Consider the following 12,458-nt stretch of genomic DNA (forward strand, 5'->3'; position numbering starts at 1 on the left):
ATATATATGTGTGTGTGTGTGTGTGTGTGTGTGTGTGTATGTATATGTGTGTGTGGTGTGTGTATGTATATGTGTGTGTATATATATATATATGTATATATATGTATATATATGTGTATATGTATATGTATATGTATATGTATATGTATATATGTATATGTATATATGTATATATATAAATAAAAAGGCAGACATACTGTGGTTTGCGATGTCTAGATGCCCACCTGGAGGGAAAGGAACTTAGGAGCAAAATAAAAAGGCTAAAAATCTAAGTCACCTCAGAAATAAGATATTCCTATGATGAAGTTAAGATTTCAGTTGGAAGGTTAGTTGTTATAGCCCCCAGTTGCATATGTTTTATCCTAAGGCACCATTTGGTTTAATAAAATGTAGATCTGAGGCTGTTTTTAACCTATCAGTTTCTTAAGGCTTAATTATAAAGGTTATATTTTCAGAGGACAAAAGCATTATTCATTTATCTGTTCATGTCTTCCAGGTTTATCTTGCAGATTATGGACTTTCCTACAGATATTGCCCCAATGGGAACCACAAACAGTATCAGGAAAATCCTAGAAAAGGCCATAATGGGACAATGGAGTTTACCAGCTTGGATGCCCACAAGGGAGTAGGTGGGTTTCTTTTTTTCTTGTTTTTATTTCAGCAGAATGGTTAGACAAGAGTAATAAGATTGCATGGCATTGGCCTTTGCATAGTCAGTTTGAAGAGAGCACTGGTGACATTTTTATCAAAAGCAATGAATTCCTGTTAGGCCAATGATTATTTCTTCTAACAGTGGAAGGAGATATAGACTATGATAAGTAAGAAGGGATCAGAAGGGGTAATTTAAGCAAACTTGATGCTCATTTTGGCCAGGAAATTGATAGTTTGTACAGGTAAACTGGTAGGTCAGCAACTTTGAATTTTTATGCTGTAGTCTGTGTCACACATTTTGCGAAGGTTCATGTGTGAAGAATTATTCCTGTTTTTCATTGTGTTCTTATCAGACCATAGGAAGATATCATCTTTCACCAGTAAGGAAATCTTTTCTGAAACTATAAAATGTTAACTTGTGGAAATCTCTCCTAGTCGCCTTTCATATATCTTACTTATTTAAACTCCCTTTGATGGTATTGGAAACACATTTGCAGGTAAATTACATACATCGTCCTTTTATTGGATATTGATCGCACTGCCTTGCATTCCAAGGCAGACTTAATTCAACAATTCCCTAATTAGTTAAAGTCATAACCTATGTCTTGTATTCATTTACCATTAATTAAACCTTAGCTGTTTATTACACTGCAGTCCAAATCCAATAGCCGACCCAGAAAGCCATGGAAAAGGAAGTAGGAGGTCAATATTGAAAATATATGGTGCAGAGTCCCACTGTTGGTTGCTTCGTTCATAATCAATATGGTCAATGCAACTGTACTTTCTTAGTTCCTCTGTCAGCAAGACAAAAAGTCAATTCTAATGTTATGCTAGTGAAAAAAATGGTGATTATTGAAAAACTTTGGCTTTCAAAATTATATTCTTTGTAAAGTTTGCTTCTATTTTCACATATGCTAAACCTAACGAAGAATTTTTCAGTAGCTTGGAAAGGACTACATGTTCACTAAAAGGCAATTAGACACTTCCACTTGTTAATGGTTGTTGAACTGTTACCCTAAACTGATCACTTTCTAACGAGTTTTAGTTGGTACGAACAACTGTGTATTATTGTCTTTTCTATTAAAAGGACCATTGACCACATAATGTAGAGGGTCTTGATCATTTTCTAGAGCAATTTAAACCCTCACAAGTTTAAGATGGAGCCCTGGTGCAGTGGTTAAGTGCTTGTCTGCTAACTGTAAGGTGGGCAGTTCAAACCCATGAGCTGCGCTGAGGGAACAAGATGAAATAGTCTGCTTCCATAAAGATTACAGCCTTGGAAACCATATGGGCAGTTCTACTCTGTCCTCTGGAGTTGCTGTAAGTTAGAATCAACTCAAGAGCAATAAGTTTGTTTGGGTTTTGATTAGTTTAAGGTAGGCCGATGAAATAGTGAAACAAGTCTGTCAGTTGTATACCTTCTTCTTTTCAGGAAAACTTACAGCTTAAATCTTCAAAAGTGAAAATTGCCTTTTATATTCTTGGTTAGAGTGAAAAAAACTACTATATTTTTCAAATATAGTTTAGTTAGAAAAATAATAGGTCACTTAGGAATTTAGTAATAATGTGTAATTTTCACCATTTACATCATTAATAAATCTCATTGATAAACATATAAAAATATAAATGGGATGTTGCTTTAATTTGGAAAAAAAAAAAAAAAAGACTTCGGTACTCATTGGTAATGGTGGTTCTCCCCTCTCCCCCCAATTTAAAGTTCTTTCATTCTCAATGAATTTCGTTTTCACCTTTCTCAGATTCATCGGTATAACAGAATTTTCAGAAACTGAAGAGTCCTTTTTTGCTCATGGTATAACTGGAAATTCATCATACATATTCTTAAGCTTTAATCTGGTTATGTTAATAACGAAACTAATTTATGGTTAGACCATTTATTTCAGCTGATCACTCTAACACTGTTCCAATATATATTTTGCTATTAAAATAGCTAAGAAACCACTCTGACTGTGGAAGAGGAGGTAAAGTTGTTACATGCTGGCCTGGTCAGTGTTTGGACTATGGTAATTCTGAAGTCCTCTTCAGGTTTTCCAGTGCAGGGCTTTGTTTATTTTGGGCTATCTTTATGAAAGATTTGAGCAAACTTTGATTTGGTAGTTCATTTTTTCTCCCTGAATAATAATACATGTTAATGAGTTGAGTGGAACTAAGATTCATCATAGCAAGATGATGTAAACTCCCTGAGAACTATTCAGGAAATGCGCACATTAAGTACTTTTGGTATTTGCTGAAAAATTATATGATAGAATGAATATTCATTTTTATCATAGTTTTCACATAAGATTCCTGTAAAGTAGTGTGCTCCTTTAATGCATTTATAATAGGATTTATACTAAACTTCTACATAAATGTATGAATTTGGCATACACACATACACATATGCACACATACACACATATACATATGTGCTGAAAATTTAATAAGCAGTTTTAGTCTGATTTGTAAAATGGAGGTTCTGGTATCCTCAAATATTTGAATACTGTTCGTTCCTAATGTTTTGCATTTAAATTTCCAAAATAAAACATTTCACATTAAGATTTTATTAGAAATGAAATAATTATTTAGCCATATATAGAAACGAAACAGGACCATAAATCCTGTAGATAAATGTAGAAGGTCAGATTTGTAAATATTCATTGTCACTGTTTAGTTTAATCTCAGAAAAATCTTTTCCATATCAGCCCAGCTAGGAGATCAAATAAATACTCACAAAGGTAATACAACAGAATGCATATGGAGCAAAAAAGTTATCATTGAGAAATACAGTCTCTAGTTGTCAGAGTATTTACTGTGTGTCAGGTATATCTGCATCTGGTCAGGCAAACATTCAGACTTGCATGTAAAACTGACTTATGAGTCACTCACCAGAGACTGTTAACCTGTTCACTATCTAGTTTCTGCTACTTTTTGTGGTGATTTTTCAGAAACTGAAGCTAAACCTCTCTTCTTTGGATTAACTGGATTTTTATAATGGAGTCTGTGTAAAGTATGGATAAGTCTTTTCACCTAAGCATCATCTAGTTCTGTATTATGTAAAAGGGAGGGGTGTTGAAAGGGAAAGATATGGGAAACAAACGTTTTGTTTACTAGCTTGTACTATTACAAGTCAAAAATATGCATAGATATTATTACAAACAAAAAGAAATAGAAATACAGGAAGATAGATGGGTGCATGGCTGGATGGATAAATTTTACTGGAGCTATCATACATCTATAGCCATATCTTTGGGGTTTTTTTTATAAAAATTGCAGGTAATCTTCCAAACTCAATTCTCTTGTGTGACCTAAAGGTATTTTCTACGTGACTGAAGTGCTTCATTTAGTGTGAAATTAGAGTAATATGTGTTGGGCTTATTTCTTCTATTATTAATTTTATATTCATCATAAAAACTAGCATGTATAAACATTGACATATTTTGGACTTGTAGCCTGATAATTAAAGAGAATTATATCTGTGTCAAATATACTATTTTAAAATTTGTTACATTCTTAGTAATGTTAAAAAGCAATATTTGGATCAATGTGTAGTATGGATTTTTGTAGATTTTTCTACTCACTGAGGCATGCAGTCAATATCTAATTTCTCTAGAGATATACTGCATTTAACATATTGAGCTTTTTTAAATGCTTGAGACTTGTACATTGAGTATATAATAGCTGTTTTAATTTGGTATCATTGATGACCATAAAATATGATATCTAAATTACATTTTAAATGTCCATTTGTTTATGTAATATATTCAGTATTAAGAAAAGAAATATATTACTGACTTCTATAACTTCGCTAGTTGGTACAGTATATGAAATCCAAGTCTTCTGTTATTTCTTGCATGGTTTCATTTCACTCTAACAAGCTCTCTGACTTATATGTAAAATAAAAATATATGTGAAACAAACTGAGAATGTATTTTCATGTCACCAAACTTTGGGAAATGACATGGTTTACAAAATACTTATCTTCTTAAACAATAATTCAAAATTGGAAACCCACTTTCCAATTATGATAAAATACTAATATAAATCAAGCATTTACTGATATACTCTATTAAATCTGTTAGTAGTGAGAAAAACATACTGTTGATTTGTTCTCTCAGATAAATTTACTATCAATAGTTCTTGGTTAATATAGAGATAAACAGTAATGAAGGCACTATTCTTTCTGTCTGACATATACCCAGTTTTTACATCTGGACATGCCTTGTGTAGTTGGCTTTTTAACTCTTTGGTTGAGTTAATTATACACGGCAGCCAAAATGTAAAATACTTGCTCTGTTGAATCACTTTCGCTAAGCCTCACACGGTAGTGTTTCAGGGAAATACTAATGCTTAGAATTTAAAAGGTATTGAAAAAAAATAATAGGAGAGGCTCGGGCTTAATATTTTACTTGAAATGTGATACATTGCATTCTACTTCCCTAATACTTTTTGAAATTGCAGTAAATTGTGGCCAACATAAAATTTTTCAGCTCTTTCCATATCTGATTTGACAAAACACTGAATTTTGTAGGTTACTACTTGGACAAATAAGAATAAATTTCATATTTGTTCTGTAAATAGTCACCATTCACTTTATCAGGTGAGATCTTATTCACATGTTTTCTGCTTTCTTGTTGTCATTTCTGAGCATATGAACTAGTATTTTGGGCATTTAAACTCTATCTGCCTGAAGCAAAAATTTCACTATATTATTTCCTGCCAAACCCTCCACAGTGTGTATGTGTGTATATTCCATACTGTTACTTTATGTAAGAAATAAAACAGAAAACACTTTTAAGCAAATATTCAAACCCATTTTGGAATTAACATATACACTTCTCTTTCTCCCAATTCCCCTTTCATTACATTTGCTAAATGGACACAAATAATTTTATTTCTGTTTGTCTTTATACTCAGGAGTTCTGGTGGTATAGTGGTTAAAGCTTTCAGCTGCTAACCAAAGAGGTCAGTGGTTTGAACCTACCAGCTGCTCTTTAGGAGAAAGGTGAAGCCATCTGCTTCTGTAGAGATGCACGACCCTGGAAATACGTTGGGACAGTTCTGATCTGTCCTGTAGGGTTGTTATGAGTCAGAAAGGACTCAATGGCAATGGCATGGGATGTCTTTATAATAAGGATCAGTCCTCCAAAGTAGCTTGTATGTTGTTCTTCTGCCAGCTTGGAAAGACCATTTAAAACTTTATAAAATAAACAGTTTCAGCTGGAGCCCCTTCTTTATCACTGTGAAGTGGTTTGAAAGAAATAGTTTCATGAAAGAATAGGTGCATGAAAATTTTTGTTAGTCATGCAGCTTAGATCTCAGAATCTCCTGCTTGTTTATGCCTTCCCAAAGCAACCATCAGTATGTCTTTGTGTGTTTTAAGTTGAAATGTCTGCTTTAAGTACTTACTAAACTATAAACTATGATCGACGGCACATAACAACAACAACAAAAACTATAAAAGTAATGTATGTAATGTTGCTTTTTGGTGTTACAATCATGCGGGAGGCAAAGCAATTATTAGATGAGACATGGGCTTTGGATTGTGACATACTTGGATCTCAGTGCTGAGCTCTGTCCGTGTTCCCTCTTTGATGTTGAGCAAGTTATTTAACCTCTCTGAGCCTCTGTTTTTTTATTTGTGAACAAGGATAACAATACCTTATATGATTGTTGGGATGGTTAAATGAGATAATACAAAACAGTAGCAGCTCCATAAATCATATCAGTTGTTCTTATTTTACATATGCATCCTAGTGTCAGCTGTTCCTGGAATCCACCTTGTAGTGAAGTAGAATTCAAATCCCCACCTGTCTATTTGTTTTTATTATCTTGGCAATACTTTATAAATTTTGAAATGTTAAATACTTGAGAGCACCACAGGCTTTCAATGAAAAGAGACATTTACATTACTCCACATTTGTAAGCTAGATAAAAATTAGATGCCAAATAATATTTAGAAACTTGAAAGAGTTTAGAGAGAAAATCTTGTTAATTACGCAGTCTTGTTATATTTCTAAGCAATAGCACCTTGAATAAAGTTTTATTTTTTAAGACATTTATATGGAAATGTATTTTTAATGATTATATTAACTACCAAATGCAACTATTGTAAAATATACAAATATTTTACTCAAAAAGAAACAAAATACTTCATAATGTATTTTCGATCCAAATGAATGATAATGTATTAAAAAGAAATATAATGCCCATCATTATTGAATTTTAGAGCTAGAAACATAATAGTTAGTGGCAGGGCTAGAGTTGGATCTCTAATCTTAGGATTCCTAATCCAGGGCTCTTTCTCTTTAATGTTTCATTTAGCATCTTTATAAATGAATTTGAAAACTGTATAATCAAAGAAGCACCTTTCAAGTGAAAAAGAAAATATGTTTTCATAGTTAGATACTAATAGTCCTTTTCTCAATTATGATCAATTCTTTGTGTTAATCATACACATATATTCTGATATTGTCAACTAAAATATTTATTTTAAATTAAATTTCAAGGTATTAAAATTACTCTTCTTTGCACAATTGATGAAAATAAGAAATACTCATTGGTATAGTTTGAGATTTTTAACTTCACTACTGTCTAAGGCATTTGACTGCTAACCAGAAGGCTGGGGGTTCAAACCCACCAGACACTCCTGGGAAGGAAGATCAAGCAATCTACTTCCACAGAGATACTGCCTCAGAAACCCTAGGAGGGCTCACTGTGAATCAGATCTGACCCACAGCAGTGAGTTTTGTTTTTTGAGAGTGAGAAAGTAAATCAAACTTGTAAATGTATTTCCCTATGAAGGAATTCCAGTGAGATGTATGTACTCAGAAATACTTTTAATACTTTTGTCTCACTCTTTAATCATGAGAAAGGGTAACTATTGGATGCTTTAAAAAAAAATTGCCTTTATTTCCATAGAACTTGGAAAAAAAATGTAAAACGTTTACTTACATGTTGTTGTTCTGTGCTGTCCTTACATGTTGTTGTTGTTGTTCTGTGCCATTGAGTCAGACCCGACTCCTAGCGACCCTTCCTTGGGTTGCTGAGGCAGTATCACTATGGAAGTAGATTGCCCATTTACATAGTGATAGTCATTAATATATGTGTGCAATATTAACATATAAGTAAAAGATTGAAACTGTGATAATGTATTTTAATTAGGTAAGACCAAACTATAATAATGAAGTAAAGTTAACTCTCAATGGGCTATTTCAAATGAAGACCAGTTTATGGAAGATTGGCTTCAGAAGTCTAAATGACGTGTCCTTACTTACAGCTTCTCATCAATTAATCCCTCAGTTGGGGGGTGGGAGGGAGAAAGTGGCTGAAAAGGTTCATTCCATTTTAATTCTGATTGTTCTTCCTCAAAGGGCCTCTTGTGCATAGCCTGTGTCATCCAATCAGGTGCCAGAGTATCAGTTTTTGAAAATTAGAGAATGTGAGGTTTTTTAGTTTTGTTTTGTTTTTTTAGTAGCAGTAGTTGGAACTAGGCATAATGGAAAAGGGACTTGTGAACACATCTGTACAAATGGAACCATTCCATTATTAATGGGAGATTTATTACTGAAGCAATCACTACAGAACTGTGTGGTAGAGATTGTGTTTTTATTTTAATATGAGAGCCAAGTCTTGCATTAGGACATTGTTGAAGCTTGTGCAGAAAGTAAATGGCACCCATGGGACTCTAGCATTCTGCTAGATTGAAGGGCCTTTAATAATCCAATACTCTAATAGCAGTTAAGATAGAGTATGTGTAAGAGCTAATCTTGTCTGCTGCTTTTATAACTTATGTATGGTAACCAAAAGTAGTTCTGATGTGTTGGCAGCATTGATCTTTGTAGATGACTCTTTAAATTAAACACTAAGTTTACGGAATGACTTTTCAGAACGTATTTAATGAAAAATAATAAAAGAGGATACCTGTTTACAGCAGGTTTAACAGCCACATATTGTGCTTAAGAGATTATATCTGCCTACACAGATGAACATTCAAGTAATGATAGAAATATAAATGCCAGCCCATTGTTTTATAATGATTTAGAATGGTTATAAAAATGGTGAGTATATTTGGTGGCTATTTGTTAGTGTTTTAATAATTATTTCATTGATATCTTAATAAGTATCAGTTATATTTGCCATGTTTCTTAGGTTTCATTGTCCATCTTTTGAAACAAGGCACTATAAATTAATGTATAAAATTATGATGAAATTGGTCTACTGGCATTTAATAGTTTGATATAAATGGTATTTACAGTGGGCTGAAAATGTTCTTCTTTCACTGTATTTTTTATGAAAACCTATCTTACATTATTTTCAAAAAGCCTCTATTTGCCTGACTTTGAAATCTACTCCCTCCCCCTCCAATCTCCTCACTCCTCATCTTGCCCCCACAACGCACACAGCATTCCTTCATCTTTATATTTTCTGTGTAGAATACAGGATGAGAATTTTAGCTTCGTGCTGCATATGTCTAAAGAGTATTTGTAAAATTTTAGAACTGTGTACCCAAAACAGTAGCTATATTTTATCCTGTACTTCTGTGTAATTGAAGAATCTTAAGACAGACCTGGTTTTTAATACTGCACACTAGATGGCAGTTTCGTCATATTCTTCGAACTTCAAATGCTGCTGGTGAGAGTAGAACAGGAAAGGCCATCAATGTTTAGTCTGCACTCAAAGGGTCTCTGCATGACCAATACGGGCCCCGTGGACTTCCTGGAACATATGTTAGCAATTTAGCTGCAGACATTTATTTCTTTGTTTTACTGCTTAGCTCTTTGAGAAAGTGTTGGTGCCGGGTTATGGGTTGTCTGGATCATGTCAGAGGCCATGGGGATCAAGTTCATGTGACAGACCAGACTAAGGAAGGATGAAGTTGGAGGAGGTGAGGAAACTGACCCTTACTTTCAACAGCAACAAGTCACTGCCTGTCTGTGGACTAGAGCCAAACGCTTGGGCGTTTAAGTTTTATTCCAGCTGAACAAACAAAGCACTTTGCCCATTTGGGTTTTTTTTCATATTTTATCAACAGTAGTTCACTCAAAGATTTCTCTATTTCTCAAGAACTTCCTTTTCCCTCATCTTTAACTCTTAATGTTTATTCCTATAGCCCTGTCCAGACGAAGTGACCTTGAAATCCTTGGCTACTGTATGCTGCGATGGTTATGTGGGAAGCTGCCCTGGGAACGGAACCTGAAGGACCCTGTGGCTGTCCAGACTGCTAAAACAAAGTACGAACTTGCAAGTACTCCACCATTTACTGAAACAAGTCTGAGGGAGCCAATATCCCAGAGAAGACTGCTCTTCATACAACGTGAAAGCCAGAGCAAATTTTTTAATTTTAAAAATATTGTCAAAACTCCCAAACAGCTAGAAAATATAAAATCCATTAAGGTAACATCCATAAAGACACATATACATGAGTTGTAATGCAAAACAATGAGTGAAATATGTGTTCCTTTTCATGATGTTTTCCAAAGCTTAGATTCTAGGTGGTGGTATTTTCAAGGAAGAGTATTTTCAAATGAGCAATGTACAAGTATACAGAGGCAGTCTGTGCTTGGTGTGATCGACATTAACTGTACAAAGCAACAATGTGAAATGGGACAAATATGGTTTATATTTTTCACGTGAGAGCATTATACCTCTTTCTTAATCTTCTATCTTGGAGGGAGTACATTTTGTTTCTTGAGGAAGAAACAAACAAAATTTTTATATGGGATGTTTATACAAAAGATGATCTTACAACCACATAAACATTTTTAATATTGAACATTCAGTTTTTATCACCTAGAATCTGTTAGCATGAAAATTAGGTCAGCCTAAGAACCAAATGTGTTACTATTTTACTGTTCTCCCCCAATCAGGCCTGAAACAAAATCAGTTGTACATAGCATAGAACAGGCAGCTTTTCATTATACACCAAGGTATGTCCAACAGTATTTATCCACAGATACAATATCACAATTGGAAAAGGCAGCTAAGTTTTCAATAGGGCAGGTCACACAGAAGTGTGAAAAAGGGGCATGTTATCAATAGAAATCAGTCTTCAAATTCGGTGTGGCATCTGTTCTCAGTAGAGAGAAAGGTTAGCCTGTAGATCCAGAATACTATAGGATAAATTTGTGAATCCTGACATGTATGTGATATTTCTCCACTTGGAATCTTGATCATTCTAGTCCCTCACCCAAAACTTACACATTTATAAAAGTCAATATTAGAACTATCTAGTCAGTTTTTTACTGCAGTGACTGATGTGCCCATATTATCCTTCATGTAGCTGACATTTATCAGATGATGGGTCAAGCCAATGCACAGTAATGAGCAGAGAGAAGCAGTCTTGGTTTCCAGTTTTACAACTCAGTTTTCTTAATTCCAGTGATGTACTTGAGTTTAAAAACTAGCATTTTAATTCTAACAATTAATTACATGTGTTTCTATTTTAATAAGATTTACCACTATGGTTTATTTTAGTCTTCTGTTTGTCTACCTACCTACCTACCTACCTGCCGTCTAAAGAGAAATGCATTCATTACAGGTACCTAATGAGTGTATCTATTTATTTATATTCATGTAGAATAATAGGATATCAGGTAAACTAATAGAATGTAACACTAATAACCTCTATTTTTATTTGGAGACTCTGTAAATGTTAATATCTTTGTTTTTATTTGATTAATAATATATTCCATAGACTAGTACACTTAATATCATAAAATTTATAATTCAGATAAACCACAGACATTTGAAAAGTTCTTATAGTATATAATACAAAGTCACAATTTATTCAACTTGCTATAGAAAGCATAACATTGAATTTCCCCATAAGGTCACATTTGTATATCCAACCATAATGCTGTATCTCCATTACACCCTTTACTTTCCTAAGATAGGGTGATACTAGATGATGCATTTATTCTTGCAATTCTGCCTGAGTTTTTGAATCAAATATGCTATCAAAATTTTTAGTTGAATGTTTCTATCTTTGTGGCTGAAGCAACTTAAGAGAGTTGCACCTGTTCAGTCTAAAACACTGGAAAATGTTAGGACATTGGGGTTTATTTGCCTGTTCTTTGTTTTTGTCTTTTGAATATTTCTTGCTTAATCATAGCAAAAAAACACTGCCCAATTCATAGAGCCTCAGAACCATAGTCTCAAGGAACACTAAGGTCAACTGGCATAACTTAGTTCACAAAGACTATCTTCTGTATCCTACTGTGGCGATTAGCAAGTTGGGTCTTAAGAGCTTATGAATGGCCATCTAAGGTGCAACTGTTGCTCTCTCCCTGCCTGGAGCAAAGAAGAGTGGAGAAAACCAAAGATGCAAGGAAACAATTAGTTCAAAGGATAAATGATGGATCATGTGAACCCCCCCACTCTTCATCACCCTGAGACCAGAAGAACTAGACGATGCCTGGCTACCACTGCTGACTGCTCTGAAACAAGACTGCTCAATAGGACAGCCCAGAGAGAGTGGGAGAAAAATGTGGAAAACAAACTCAACATCATAAAAAAAGGCCAGGCTTACTGGTCTGATAGAGACTGGTGGAACCCCTGAGACTGTGGCCCTCAGACACCCTTTGAGCTAGGAACTGAACTTAAGCCCCATAATTCAGCTTTAAAGCAAGCAGTAGACAGGCCTATAAAGAGAAATACCAGGAGGGTAGGCGCTTACTAGAACAATCAAGCATACAAGATCAAGAGACCAGCATTTGCCCAGGGATAGAGCTAGGGAGGCAGGAGGGGATGGGAAGGAAGGACAAAGGGAAGGGAAGGGCACAGGGATGAAGTGGGAACAATGCTGTTAGTGT

The 12,458-nt window shown here is 34.3% G+C and overlaps 1 protein-coding gene across 1 annotated transcript in view; it reads left to right on the forward strand.

The window, feature by feature from the left end:
* The window catches only part of VRK2 (VRK serine/threonine kinase 2), a 171,103-nt gene that overhangs the window by 133,993 nt on the left and 24,652 nt on the right, over nt 1-12,458 (forward strand). The window contains exons 7-8 of the mRNA XM_007938016.1: nt 497-629; nt 9,758-9,878. Coding sequence (XP_007936207.1) covers nt 497-629; nt 9,758-9,878 — 254 coding nt within the window. The remainder of the gene's footprint in view (nt 1-496; nt 630-9,757; nt 9,879-12,458) is intronic.

Source organism: Orycteropus afer, unplaced genomic scaffold (assembly GCF_000298275.1).
Source record: "Orycteropus afer afer isolate SDZICR_OR568_19922 unplaced genomic scaffold, OryAfe1.0 scaffold00046, whole genome shotgun sequence".
Taxonomy (NCBI): domain Eukaryota; kingdom Metazoa; phylum Chordata; class Mammalia; order Tubulidentata; family Orycteropodidae; genus Orycteropus; species Orycteropus afer.